The sequence below is a fragment of the Oncorhynchus keta genome, chromosome 22 (assembly GCF_023373465.1).
Source record: "Oncorhynchus keta strain PuntledgeMale-10-30-2019 chromosome 22, Oket_V2, whole genome shotgun sequence".
Lineage (NCBI taxonomy): Eukaryota > Metazoa > Chordata > Actinopteri > Salmoniformes > Salmonidae > Oncorhynchus > Oncorhynchus keta.
Genome location: NC_068442.1, coordinates 18,194,363 through 18,209,561, shown reverse-complemented (window position 1 = coordinate 18,209,561; position 15,199 = coordinate 18,194,363). Strand labels below are relative to the sequence as shown.

Below are 15,199 nucleotides of genomic sequence, written 5' to 3'. Positions count from 1 at the left end.
ATCACTGTCAAACTGAAATGGACCACATACACTGACAGTGTGGTGAAGAAGGCGCAACAGAGCCTCAAAGAAATTTGGCTTGTCACCTAAAACCCTCACAAATTTTTATAGATGCACAATTGAAAGCATCCTGTCTGTATCACCGCCTGGTACGGCAACTGCAAGGCTCTCCAGATGGTGGTGCGGTCTGCCCATCGCATTACCGGTGGCAAACTACCCTCCCTCCAGGACACCTACAGCACCCAATGTCACAGGAAGGCCAAAAAAAGATCATCAAGGACATCAACCACCCGAGCCACTGCCTATTCAGCCTGTTATCATCCAGAAGGCGAGGTACAGGTGCATCAAAGCTGGGACCGAGAGACTGAAAAACAGCTTCTATCTCAAGGCCATCAGACTGTTAAACAGCCATCACTAGCACATTAGAGGCTGCTGCCTGTAGACATAGACTAGAAATCACTGGCCACTTTAAGCAATGTAGCACAAGTCACTTTAATGTTTACATATTTGGCATTACTCATCTCATATGTATATACTGTATTCTATACTATTCTACGGTATCTCATTCACTTAATTATATTTACATATATTGCATTACTCATTTCATATGTATATACTGTATTCTATACTATTCTACTGTATCTTAGTCACTCCGCTCTGACATTGCTCGCCCATATGTATATAGTCTTAATTAATTTCTCCTTAGATTTGTGTGTATTGGGTATATGTTGAATAATTTGTTTGATATTACTTGTTAGATATTACTGCACTCTCGGAGCTAGAAGGATAAGCATTTCGCTAATCACTTGTATGTGACCAATAAAAATTTTATTTGATGTGAATTTATGTAGCAAACTAAGCCCCCAAACCCCATACTTCCATTAGTACATCACATTGATGTAAACTGTCAATACCACTAAATAAACTCAGCTGACCTCTGCTACATGTGCAGTACAATAATTTAGAGCACTCTCCCTAGACACTTCTAACCACCTCCCTCCATCTCCACCCACAGGTTCATGATGCTGAGCCTTGAGTTCGACCACTCCTGTCGCTACGACTATGTAGAGGTGCGTGATGGTGACAGCATCAACTCTCGTGTGATTGGTCGGTTCTGTGGGAACGACAGGCCTACTCCAATCCAGAGCTCCGGCAACTCCCTACATGTCCTGTTTGTGTCCGATGGCTATAAGAACTTTGACGGCTTCTTTGCCATCTTCCAGGAGAGCTCAGGTAGGAACAGTACATGTCTGAGAGGAAATCTATGTATCTAATGGTGACTTAAGTAGATCACTGTGGATTTTGTAGCAAAAGTATGCTAATTCAATATTATTATAATTGTGGTTTAAATGGAAATTAGTTTAGAAAGTTGAAAAAGCTACATGAATGTTAACTGTTATGATAACTAAGCAGGGCACACCCTTATCAAACTCCTGCCTGGGGATACTTGCTTGGCAGCCTAACCCCTTATTACTTACCAATTTAACCTGTCACTCAGTTCCTCATTCATACCCAATCACTATGAACACACACTGTAACACAGTACTGCAAGCCAGCTGTACTCATGCCAAAAATACATACTGTAGTAGGTTACGGTACATTTTTAGGGAAGGGTGTTGGAGAGTAGGCATGAATTTTCACACTTTAATACCGTCTTTACATTTTTGGCCATATCCCCAACATAAGCTATCCACTACAAATTTTCCCACCAGTTCAAAGCAATACTAAGGACACAGCAATAGTTCCTCTCCTGGTCTATATATATTACTGCTGTTATGTAGTCCATTTTATGTGTCTAAGCATCCTTCCTGCTCCGTGTGTTTTCAGCATGCAGCTCCTCCCCCTGTCTCCATGATGGAACCTGTATCCTGGACACGTCCCACACCTACCACTGTGGCTGTCTGGCTGGCTACACTGGACAGAGGTGTGAGAATGGTGAGTACACTAAACGTTGGGTTAGCCTAGTCACAAAGGTGATGTGACATATGTTACTGATGTACGTCAGATGTAGTACAGTTAAAACAAAGACCACAGACAACAAGCATGCAGAGTATCTATGTTGGACTTCTCCCCTGACCATATCCTCAGAGTCCCATAAGTGCTAACAACAGCGAGTGAGTCACCATCACAAGGGCTCTGTGGTGTGGAGAGCTTCCAGACCAGCTGCCTTCCCTACTGGTCATCTGGCCCAGGCCAATCAGCTGCTTGTAAAAACGGTCACGTGTCGACAGATGGACCATAAACCGCTATAACCACTTGACGGAATTAGAACTTCATGAAATTACAGCTCACGATCTGAGTTTATGAAAACATCTTGGAGAGAAAGAGGGACTGAGAGAGAATGACGAGAGAGAGGGAGAGACAGTGAGGAAGAGAGACAGATAATGATAGATATTGGCAGACAGAGAATGAGTAAGCAAGGCTAAACATAGCTAGGCTTCCCTATGGCCATCTGTATCTGGGGCAGTCACCTGGCTGCCACCCACACAATGCCAGACAGCCCCCTACCTCATCCTAATAGAGGTCCAACAGGGCCCTCTATTTCTGGAGCTCCTTCTGTTCACATCTCCACCACAACCCTGCTTCTTTATGGGTGTCTGGACACAGGCCTGGGTTTCCATACCCACCACCACACCACTACCCTTTCCTCCCCCCGGACCCAGAGAAAACAGGTTGGCCAAGAACCCTATTCATTTTTTCAGGTGGTTTTATTTTCAGGGCTACAGTTGAGTCTATAAAACTAATGGTGAAACAAACCTGCCTCTATAATCTAAGCCAGCTTTTCCGTTGGATGAGAGGCGCTCATAAAACGCATGGAAGAATTGGAGGGATGGAATTCCGTCCACGTTGTTCAGCTGGTATTCCCATGAGGAGAGCTGGCCTGCTCGTTTGTGAGGTAGATTTAGGATAACACTAATGTGGTATATGTTGTGGAAACACGTGTACATTACTCCCAGTTTATCCCAGAGGCAGTTAGTTAGACAAAAAAACTGAAATGGTGGATTTGGCAGCAGCTGCACTTTGGGTCTGCAATAAGTTACCTATCATTAAACAATATTCCAAACAACCTTCTTCAGGATAACATGCTTTCAAGACTCTTTCTTGACACTCTGTATATTTCCGATGATGCAACAGTCTATATTTTAGATGATTATTGAAACATAGTTTCTGAGGCGTTGACAGGAGTTAGTGGGTGATTAATGGGGCTTCATTAATCATAACATCCTCTGTTAGCATTCCTTAATAATGCCTATGACTCATCCCAGTAGAGACAGCCCAGTAGAAGATTGACTATACTGGGGTAGACAGACAGACACTGTGATTAGAGGACAGGGGTGTGGGCAAACACAGAGGATATGATAGACTCTCATTTAACCCCCCCCACACACACACCTTTTATCTGTTTTTCTAAGAAAGAAAATGACTTAACAGGGTGGTGCACCTTGTCCTTCTCCACATGCGGAAAGCCAAGTGAAAGCTCCCTGTCCCGTCTCACGTGCAGCTCGACTAGAGGATGGAAATGTTGGTAGGCAGGGAGATAGTGGTAATGGGGAGGGTTCCTCTGATGGTTTTGGATCACAACGCTGTCCGACCACGGCCAGAGAGGGGGAGAGAGGCTGATCCTATGACACAGTATGGTCTATGACACAGAGGGGATATCAAATCAAAATCAAACAAATCAAATGTTATTGGTCTCATGCACATATTTAGTAGATGTTATTGCGGGTGTAGCGAAATGCTTGTATATCCACCATTACAAAGTGATATGATGCACATAATAACAGCCCTACATATACACACCCCATGTTCACGTGGTGTGTGGATGGGGGGGGTGTACATGTGTTTGTGCAGATATGTTTGTGCTTGGTATTTTGCTTTGTTCCTGGCCAGAGAGACAGGGGAACCGATAGTGAATTACAAATTGACGTGTTCTATTTGTGTCAATCAAGTTCTCTGTTTCAAAGTCAATCATTGTCTTTTTTTTTTAACCTTTACCTCTAGGCAAGTCAGTTAATGGCAAATTCCTATTTACAATGACAGCCTATTAAAAAGACAAACGGGCTCCTGCTGGGACGGGGGCTGGGATTAAAAATAAAAAATAAAAATAAAATATATTAGACAAAGCACATATCACGACAAGAGAGAGACAACACAACACTACATAAAGAGAGACCTAAGACAACAACATAGCATGGTAGCAACACATGACAATACAGCATGGTAGCAACACAACATGACAGCAGCACAAAACAGGGTACGGACATTATTGGGCACAGAAAGGGCAAGAAGGTAGAGACAGCAATAATAACGCAAAGGAGCCACAATTGTCTGAACAATTACACCCACTATTCCATTCCACACTACCAACGCAAGCCCTACGCTACCAACCCACATCATAAAAACACTTTACTGCTTTGGAAACTAAAGCTTCTTTTTACTAGGACTGTTCTATTTATTCCTCTGTATGTCGCCTTGTGAGCTGTTCAGACTTTTCCAGGCCTGCTGAAATGACCTATTAATAAGGCAGCACGATGTGGAGGCTGTATTTATAAACTTCTAGCTAGTCAAAGAGGTAATTCTGAGGAGGAAGAAATGGTTTGTAAATAACGAACGGGTTTCTGAGAGCCCTTAGGCTGTAGGTGGCTATTCAGAAAGAGTTGTGGTTATACCAGACAACACAATGCTAATACTGTATCACACAGCAGTGAACACACTGAAGTGGTGTTTATGGATGGCAGAAGATTGGTGACATTATAGTGTTCAGAAGACAAAACACAATGTGCTCAGAAAGCATGAGAAGAGTTGTGTGTAATTGTGTATGTGTGTTTATGGGTTTGTGTGTATCCCTCTAGTTGTAGGTTGTCGGAGGCCCCCGGTACCTGTCCATGGCACCACAGAGGGGGTATTCCATAACTCAGGGGCACAAGTCATATTCAGCTGTGACCCTGGGTTCGAGCTGAGGGGGGTCCGCACAGCCGTATGCCTCCGGGATGGCACCTGGAGCGCCCCTGCCCCCCAGTGTGGTAAGAGGCCCATGAGAGAGAGGGGCACAGAGAGAGTGAGGCAAAGCACAATGTATGCTGAGTGTAAAAAACATTAGGAACACCTGCTCTTTCCATGACATAGACTGACCAGGTGAATCCAGATGAAAGTTATAATCTCTTATTGATGTCACTTGTCAAATCCACTTCAATCAGTGTAGATGAAGGGGAGGAGACAGGTTAAAGAAGGATTTTTAAGCATTGAGACAATTGACACTTGTATCGTGTGTGTGTGCCATTCAGAGTGTGAATGGGCTAGACAAAATATTTAAGTGCCTTTGAATGGTGTATGGTAGTAGGTACCAGGTGCAACGAATTGAGTGTGTCAAGAAATTGCAATGCTGCTGGGTTTTTCACACTCAACAGTTTCCCGTGTGTATCAAGAATGGTCCACCACCCAAAGGACATCCCGCTAACTTGACACAACTATGAGAAGAATTGGAGTCAACATGAGCCAGAATCCCTGTGGAACACTTTTGATACCTTGTAGAGTTGATGGGCCGCTGTTCTGAGGGAAGAAGGGGTCTAACTCAATATAGGAAGGTGTTCCTAATGTTTGGTGCAGTCAGTGTATATTGGGGTGCTTTGTGAAAAATCAAACCTGATTCACCTTAGTGACATTAACGCTGTAGGTTTGTTTTATACAATAACATTTGAGACATATTAACACTAAAGCAATAGTGTCTGACCACCTCAGTCCCATCTCACTGAGCCTACATGACCTCTCTGTTCCTCTGCAGTGCCCATGGTGAAGTTCTGTGCCATCCCAGCCAAGCCCATCCATGGAGACCACTTCAAGGTGTACGGTCCCAATGACGTCATCCTTGCCCTGCAGTATCTGTGCTACCAGCCCTACAAGCTGAGCGGAACCCACCAGAGAACCTGTCTTCCCAACAACACCTGGAGCGGAACACCTCCCACCTGTGGCAAAGGTTAGGGTCAGAGCATGGCATGGCAGGATTCAGAGTTTGGAGACAGTGGGAACAGGTTTTGACAGACATCAACAGTGACCTATTATTATTGTAAATTAATGTACTAGGTGACCAAGCCTCTGTGAAATTGACAATATTTCACGAGTAAAATGTGTACAACCATTTAGAATCGTCAGTCAACTGTATAACACTTATTTACAGCCATTTAAACCCAGTAATTAACTTTGTATTCTATTCTTGTTCTTACAGTGAATAACACACTTGCTGAATCAGGCAAAGATACAGAAAAGAACAAAGACACGGATGCAGAGAAAGACAAAGACACTGACACAGACACAAATAAAGACATTGAAAAACCCAAAGACAAAGGGATAGACAATACTACGGGTATCAAGGAGGACGTGGCTGGTAAAGAGCCAGACACAGGCCTGAGGAACACGACAGTGGACATTAGAGATGGTAAAGAGAAAAACATAGACATTACTCGGGTGAATATCCCAGAAGGAAGCAAGGATACAACGAGTGACAAAGAAAAAGAAACGGGGCTAGAGAAACCTACTGGAGGTAGCAAGGATAAAGTGGACAGTAAAGAAACAGATGACATGTTAAACACAGTGGAGGGAGACAGAGAAAATGACTTGGGGAAAACCACAGAGGACACAGATGGCAGTCCAGATACGGGGGGAGACACAGACGTGCTGCAGGAGATAGGCAAGACTACAGAGATTCCTGAGATAGTGGTGGTGGTGGAAGATAAAGGACAGGAGAAGAAAGAGCAACCGGGAGATACAAGCAGTGGTCCAAACATAGTTGATCCTAACGACTTAAAACCACGGGGAGACACATTTGCCATAGATTACACTGAGATAAAACCACGGGGAGACACATTTGCCATAGATTACACTGTTACAGACGTGTTCGGCACCAATGACATCGAGCAGGGTCTGAATACAACAGTGTCTAAAGACGTTGTGAAGAGTATTATTCCAACTAGAAGTAACAACACACAGTTCACCCCATATTCATCAGGAGGTCAGGAAACCAAAATGGCTGTGGGAAAACCACGCAAAGACATAGGATCGACTAAAGACATGGGATCAACTAAAGATTCAAGAGGAGCCAAAGACACAGCGGCAAGTACAAGCAAACCTGAAGGGGAAAATGCAGGAAAAGATTCAGAAAAGCCAACTAAAGAGTCTGAGGATGAGAAGAGAGAGAACCAAATCATCAACGGTAAGACATCTTAAGTGCGTGTTGTAAAATACACTGCACCATTAAAACCGATATTATAATGACTCTCAACATCTTAGGTTTTATTTCACACTCTCTCACTCCCTTTCCATCTTTCTCACTCCTTTCCACCTTCTGCTCTCACCACCTGCCCTCTTTACCCTCTATCTTCCCTTACTCCCTCCTTCCAGAGAAGCGCTGTCCTCCTCTCCCGCAGCTCTACCATGGGTACCAGCAGGTGGTGCCAGGGATGGTGCCAGAGACGGTGGAGTTCTTCTGTAACCACTCATACGCTCTTAGTGGTGACGCCCGACGCTCCTGCCAGCCTGGCAGCTCCTGGGGGGGCGCTCAACCTCTTTGTGTGAGAGGTAGGCACTGGAATGTGTGTGTTTGTGTGTGATTGCGGGCAAGCGTGTGTGCATGCGTGTGCATCTACTTTGTGATTATCATCTAGGAATACGCTGTTGCACCTGAAAGTTAGGCGCTACTTTTAGCAGCCTCTAATCAACCCAACATTGAGAATGAGAGCAGCTCCCTGCCTGACAGTAGGTTTTAATGGGAACCCTGTGTGTGTTTTTCTGCAGCCTGCAGAGAGCCCAAGGTCTCCGAGCTGGTCAGACAGAGAGTTCTGCCTCCACAGGCTCCATTCAGGTATGTCGATTTACATTAACATATGTTACATAGCAGACAAAAATATGCACAAGATATAGTCTACATAAATACGACAGACAAAAGCATTCTCCAACACTACAGATATCTGCTTTACCTTAGCGATCATTATATCTAAAAACCACAAACATGTGCATAATCATAATAGCAACATCATACACACACCATAAGAGAATATTATGTATGATCCTCATTAATGCACACAACATAACAGAAAACATGACTCTATCTTTTAATGACTGAGGCACTTTACCATGTGAAGCCCACATCAAAGTTTGCCATTTAAAAACCTAAAGGACGCTACTTAAACACACTGCTAGCCTCTTAAAGAACATTATAAACTGGGTAGTCCGAGCCCTGAATGCTGATAGGCTGAAGGCCGTGGGATATCATACCACGGGAAAGCCAAAACATTTATTTGTACTGTTCTAATTACGTTGGTAACTAGTTCAAGGCACAAGCAATAAGGCACATCGGGGGTTTGTGGTATATATATTTTTATTTCACCTTTATTTAACCAGGTAGGTCAATATACCACGGCTAAGGGCTATATCCAGGCACTCCTTGTTGCACCTCCTTGGGCCTTATTGCTTAATTATACACTAGTTGTTTCTGTAAAGGCATCTCCACTGACCCCTCTCCTCTCTCCCTCTCAGGAAGACCCCTGTGCATAAGCTCTACTCCTCCTCTGGGTTCAGGAGGCTCTTCCAGTCCGCCGGTCCCACCAAAGGTCCTCCAGTGCTATCCCAGCTGCCCCAGGGCTTCCACCACCTCTACACTCACGTAACGTACGAGTGTGCCTCTCCCTTCTATCACCACTCAGGCAGTGCTCGCCGCACCTGCCTCAAGACTGGCAAGTGGAGCGGGCGTCATGTCTCCTGCTCGCCAGGTGAGGACAGCAGAGCCACATTTCTTGATATAAATAAAGGTTCTTCTTGCCACTTAGGCATGCAAGAATGACACTTTCAAACCACACCCAGACACTAAACAATCAAGGAAATTGGGCTGAAAAAGTAATATTCCAGGTTGGGTATGATATGGAATTATTTTTTCATAAATTACAATATCAAGTGTTGTATCACTCTGGAAAGTATAATGTGTATTATCTTCCTTCCCTTTCTTTTCTCTTCTCCTCCCTGGCCACACTTTCCTGTTCTCCACCCTTGTCTCCCCATCCTTCTCTTTTCCCAGTATGTGGGAAGCATCCCACCTTTGACCCTCAGAGCCCAGCCGAGTCCCACTGGCCCTGGCTAGCCGCCATCTACCGACGCTCCAACAACATAGCAGGGACCAAGCTAGACAAGAAGGCCAGCCTGGACAAGACACTAAATATGGGGCCTGGAGCTGTACCAGGAGCAGGGGCTGGGTCCCAGGGGCAGGACGATGCCTCAGGCTGGCAGCTGGTGTGTAGCGGGGCCCTGGTGAACCAGCGGAGTGTGGTGGTGGCAGCCCACTGTGTGACTGAGCTGGGGAAGATGTACCCTCTTGATGCAGCCAAGGTCAAGGTGGTGATGGGAAAACACTACCGCAGTGACCTCCGGGAGACCAAGGGCCTGCAGCATCTTAGGGTAAGAGAGGGGTTGGATAGGGCTGAGGTGGTTGGGGGTGGGGGGTGGGGAGTAGGGAGTGAGATAGGGTTTGGAGAGGGCTAACTGGGTTGGTGGTGGGGGTGGCAAGTAAGGAATGAAAGGGGTTTAAACTATATAGGCTAGGGAGACCACCTGTACTCAGTTAGTCACACACTGCACTAATCACACTGAAATACAACTATGGTGTACAGTTCATCACACATGAGGTTCTACATTTACCAGCCTTATGGGATCTATATAATACCAATGGCTGGGTGGCAGGGGTTTTAAACCTGTGTCCAATTATAATGCATCATTTTACAAACATGACATCATGTGTACCACATCTAGCCATACAGCCCCATGTCTGTTTATGTTCAGACACTGAATAGGTTCCACTTTGACTGTAAGGAAACACCAATGTGGTTGTGATACATGACTTGTCGATTTATGGTACATACTGCACTTTATAAAGGATTAATTAATTAATGTATGATCATATGAGTGAGGAGTGTGAGTTGCCAGGTAACAAGCCCAGCTAACATCGTCCCTCAGAGAGCCAAGCTGTCACCCTGCTGTTACGTTTGGCACAGTCTCTCTCTTCTTTCTACAGCTTTTCTTTTTGTAACACCTCCTTTCTCTCTCTATTCTTTCTCGAAACATCCCTACTCTCTCTCTGATCATTCCCTCTTCATTCTGACCATCCCTTGTATCACTGACCATACCTCCTTGCTTGTTTCTTACTCTGACCAGTTTATGTTATCTGTCTACCTTGTGATCATTTATTTTATGTCTCTCTAAACATCCCGCCTCTTCTCCTCCAGGTGGCCTCTATCTCTGTCCACCACAACTACGACCCCCTGGTCTTGGACTCAGACTTGGCCGTGATCAAGCTGCTGGACAAGGCTCGTATCGGGGAGAAGGTCCTGCCCCTCTGTCTGCCTGACACCCAGGGGGAAGAGGCGACCTCCAGAAAGGGGCTGGTGATGGGCTGGGCCCCCCTGCCGGACCCCCGGATTGGGGAAGAGGAGAGGGCCAGGGTGGGTGTGCAGCACCTGGCTGACGTGGTGCCCTGCGAGCAGCAGTATGCCCGTAATGGCGTGCCTGTGAGCGTTACAGACAACATGCTCTGCGGCCGCCAGCGACCCGACTATGGCCCATCTAACATCTGTCCTGCGGACACAGGGGGTATCCTGATCCTTCCCGCTCAGACAGGCTCCACCCAGGACCCCTCTCTTGCCTCTCCAGGGGGGCGGGACATGTCCAAAGGGGAGTGGCGGCTGCTGGGGTTGGTGAGTTTCGGGTATGACCAGGGAGAGTGTGACCCAGACCTGTTTACTGTGTACACACATGTGGCTAACTTCAAAGACTGGATAGAGAGCCATATGAAGTGAGATCACCAGGATGTGACCCACCCTGTATCTCTCTTTTCCTCCCTCCAACCAACTACACCTGCTTTTTTTGCCAATCTCTCTCTTCATCATTATTCCCCGTTCCTTTTATTTGCCAATGTCTTCTCCATTCTGCCTTTCCCTCCTTTCTTCTCCCACCGTCCACCTTCTTGTCAAACACAGGCAGGGAGTGTGATCAGTAAAGAGCAGAGCAATACTGGACTGCACAGGGCGGTGCACTGATGTTAGGGTGCCCAAACACAGCCTGATCAGGTAGACCCTCCACTCTTCACAGTACTTCAGTGTTCAGGCTTTACCTTCAACTTGGTGCTACAGACTTGAAAACGACTTGAAAACCAGTTCCCTCTGGCCTCTGGGAAAACCTGGTTTTCATTGTATTCTTTGATATGTATATATATATATATATAATGTAATGTATTATTATTATTATGGCTCTGCACATGGCTCAAGTGATGTACATATTGTATAGAAGGACGGCAAAGCCATGTTTTTAATTAACGATATGTGGGTGTGTGTGAAGACACAGTGGTCTGATTGGCGTTGATCACGGAGAGTGGTTCTGTGAGCTTTAATCCAGTATTAATTCAAGGAGACCCATATGATTGTAATAAATAGAGATGAAAGAGAGAACCTGGCGCTTGCTATGCAAATCAGCCAGCCGTTCAGCCAGGGCCAATTCTCCAGCGAAAGCCTATGAATTAATCCAGGTCAAATATCCACAATGAAAGGCTTCAATCGAACAGCAGCAACCTGATATTGTTTAGAACAGCTCCCTCTTACATGACTACCCAGCTAATAAAGTATGTATAATGAAGTTAATCTCTTAAGTGTTGACCCCTCTGCTAGTATCTAAAGAGAAAATGAGGGAAGTAATTGACGGAGAAACATTTAGCCACAGGGTGGATGCATCAAAACATCAATTTCTATGGAGGGATGCTCACGGCCAGAGTAACTGAGGATCCACACACACCAAAGTTATGCTCACTTCACTTCCTCTATTACCCGTGTACTTACAATAGATGTACGAAAACAACTACAGAATAAGCTCACAAGTCCTGCACACATGTTGTATGCTCATCTATCATGACTACGTTCATGATTGATTTTGTAATATATATTTTCATATAATGGGACACAATAAACACATAGATATAGAAATCTCCTGGATCATTAAACCGGACATTTACCCAATCACGACTAACCACACATATCACTATAGAAACCAGAAAATATATGTTCCAACTTACATCCAAAATGTCACCTTATTCCCTACATAGTGCACTACTTTTGAGCAGAGCCCATTGTGATCTGGTCAAAATTAGTACACTCTAGGAATTGAGTGTCATTTAGTATTCACATGTGGAGAGCTTTCCTCCTCCTGAAAACAAAGGAGCTGTCGCACTGTTATAACTGATGAACCATGAGATGTTGAGTGAGTGACTCCTCAGTCGAGTCGTCTATAGGAGGACCAGCCATAGCCACATCAGACCGAGTCCACAGCCTCCTAGGTGGGCGGAGGGATCAAGCTTGTCTGGAAAGATACACGCATAGATCAAAGCACACACCAAGGGGAAATAATGTGTGTGTCCATTGTTCTCTGTATTACATATACCTTACCCGACCCTGCCCTTTCTCTCACACACTCTCTGTCTCACTCTCTTGCACACACACACACACACACACACACACACACACACACACACACACACACACACACACACACACACACACACACACACACACACACACACACACACACACACACACACACACACACACACACACACACACACACACAGTCTGAAGATGTACTTGGGAGAGCTGCTGTGTCTGTGGTTGGTTGATAGGCATGAGTCAGGTGTGCCTTCTTAAACGTTAGTTTCTGGAATTTATTTCCTTCTTAATGTGTTTGAGTCAGTTGTGTTGTGACAAGGTGTGTGTGTGTGTGAGCAGTCCAAGAGCAGCTCAAATAAGCAGAGAGAAACGACAGTCCATCGTTACGTTAAGACATGCAGGTCAGTCATTAAGGAACATTTCAAGAACTTGGAAAGTTTCTTCAAGTGCCGTCGCAAAAACCATCAAGCGCTATGATGAAACTGGCTGTCATGAGGACGGCAACAGAAAAGGAAGACCTCAGAGTTACCTCTGCTGCAGAGGATAAGTTCATTATAATTACCAGGCTCAGAAATTACCAGGCCAAATAAATGCTTCACAGAGTTCAAGTAACAGACACATCTCACCATCAACTGTTCAGAGGAGACTGTGTGAATCGGGCCTTCATGTTCAAATTGCTGCAAAGAAATCACTACTAAAGGGCACTAATAAGAAGAAGAGACTTGCTTGGGCCAAGAAACATGAGCAATGGACATTAGACCGGTGGAAATCTGTCCTAAGGTCTGGAGTTCAGATTTGAGATTTTTGGTTCCAACCGCCGTGTCTTTGTGAGATGAACAGGGGGGTGAACAGATGATCTCTGCATGTGTTTTCTCCACCGTAAATCATGGAGGAGGAGGTGCTAGGGTGTGGGGGTGCTTTGCTGCTGACACTTAACCAGCTTCCACAGCATTCTGCAAAGATAAGCAATCCCATCTGGTTTGCAAGTGGGACTTGTTTTTGTTTTTCTACAGGACAATGACCCAACACACGTCCAGGCTGTGTAAGGGCTATGTGCTGCATCAGATGACCTGACCTCCATAATCCCCCGACCTCAACCAAATTGAGATGGTATGGGATGAGACTGACCACAGAGTGAAAAGCATCCAGCAAGTGCTCAGCATATGTGGGAACTCCTTCAAGACTGTTGGAAAAGCATTCCAGGTGAAGCTGGTTGAGAGAATGCCAAGAGTTTGCAAAGCTGTTGTCAAGGCAAATCAAATCAAATCAAATTTATTTATATAGCCCTTCGTACATCAGCTGATATCTCAAAGTGCTGTACAGAAACCCAGCCTAAAACCCCAAACAGCAAACAATGCAGGTGTAAAAGCACGGTGGCTAGGAAAAACTCCCTAGAAAGGCCAAAACCTAGGAAGAAACCTAGAGAGGAACCGGGCTATGTGGGGTGGCCAGTCCTCTTCTGGCTGTGCCGGGTAGAGATTATAACAGAACATGACCAAGATGTTCAAATGTTCATAAATGACCAGCATGGTCGAATAATAATAAGGCAGAACAGTTGAAACTGGAGCAGCAGCACAGTCAGGTGGACTGGGGACAGCAAGGAGCCTTCATGTCAGGTAGTCCTGGGGCACGGTCCTAGGGCTCAGGTCAGTTGAAACTGGAGCAGGAGCATGGCCAGGTGGACTGGGGACAGCAAGGAGTCCTCATGTCAGGTAGTCCTGGGACATGGTCCTAGGGCTCAGGTCCTCCGAGAGAGAGAAAGAAAGAGAGAAGGAGAGAATTAGAGAACGCACACTTAGATTCACACAGGACACCGAATAGGACAGGAGAAGTACTCCAGATATAACAAACTGACCCTAGCCCCCCGACACATAAACTACTGCAGCATAAATACTGGAGGCTGAGACAGGAGGGGTCAGGAGACACTGTGGCCCCATCCGAGGACACCCCGGACAGGGCCAAACAGGAAGGATATAACCCCACCCACTTTGCCAAAGCACATCCCCCACACCACTAGAGGGATATCTTCAACCACCAACTTACCATCCTGAGACAAGGCCGAGTATAGCCCACAAAGATCTCCGCCACGGTACAACCCAAGGGGGGCAACCCAGACAGGCCGACCACAACAGTGAATCAACCCACCCAGGTGACGCACCCCCCCCAGGGACGGCACGAGAGAGCCCCAGCAAGCCAGTGACTCAGCCCCGTAACAGGGTCAGAGGCAGAGAATCCCAGTGGAAAGAGGGGAACCGGCCAGGCAGAGACAGCAAGGGCGGTTCGTTGCTCCAGAGCCTTCCGTTCACCTTCCCACTCCTGGGCCAGACTACACTCAATCATATGACCCACTGAAGAGATGAGTCTTCAGTAAAGACTTAAAGGTTGAGACCGAGTTTGCGTCTCTGACATGGGTAGGCAGACCGTTCCATAAAAATGGAGCTCTATAGGAGAAAGCCCTGCCTCCAGCTGTTTGCTTAGAAATTCTAGGGACAATTAGGAGGCCTGCGTCTTGTGACCGTAGCGTACGTGTAGGTATGTACGGCAGGACCAAATCAGAGAGGTAGGTAGGAGCAAGCCCATGTAATGCTTTGTAGGTTAGCAGTAAAACCTTGAAATCAGCCCTTGCTTTGACAGGAAGCCAGTGTAGAGAGGCTAGCACTGGAGTAATATGATCACATTTTTTGGTTCTAGTCAGGATTCTAGCAGCCGTATTTAGCACTAACTGAAGTTTA

The 15,199-nt window shown here is 45.8% G+C and overlaps 1 protein-coding gene across 3 annotated transcripts in view; it reads left to right on the top strand.

Moving 5' to 3' along the window:
- Positions 1–11,667, top strand: part of pamr1b (peptidase domain containing associated with muscle regeneration 1b) — a 61,156-nt gene extending 49,489 nt beyond the window's left edge. For all 3 annotated transcript variants that reach the window (XM_035798412.2, XM_035798411.2, XM_052474839.1), the window contains 10 exons: positions 1,016–1,233; positions 1,828–1,935; positions 4,854–5,024; positions 5,783–5,974; positions 6,224–7,207; positions 7,396–7,572; positions 7,789–7,855; positions 8,530–8,762; positions 9,065–9,441; positions 10,266–11,667. In XM_035798412.2, coding sequence (XP_035654305.1) covers positions 1,016–1,233; positions 1,828–1,935; positions 4,854–5,024; positions 5,783–5,974; positions 6,224–7,207; positions 7,396–7,572; positions 7,789–7,855; positions 8,530–8,762; positions 9,065–9,441; positions 10,266–10,835 — 3,097 coding nt within the window. In that variant the 3' untranslated portion in view covers positions 10,836–11,667. The remainder of the gene's footprint in view (positions 1–1,015; positions 1,234–1,827; positions 1,936–4,853; positions 5,025–5,782; positions 5,975–6,223; positions 7,208–7,395; positions 7,573–7,788; positions 7,856–8,529; positions 8,763–9,064; positions 9,442–10,265) is intronic.
- Positions 11,668–15,199: the final 3,532 nt, after the last annotated feature.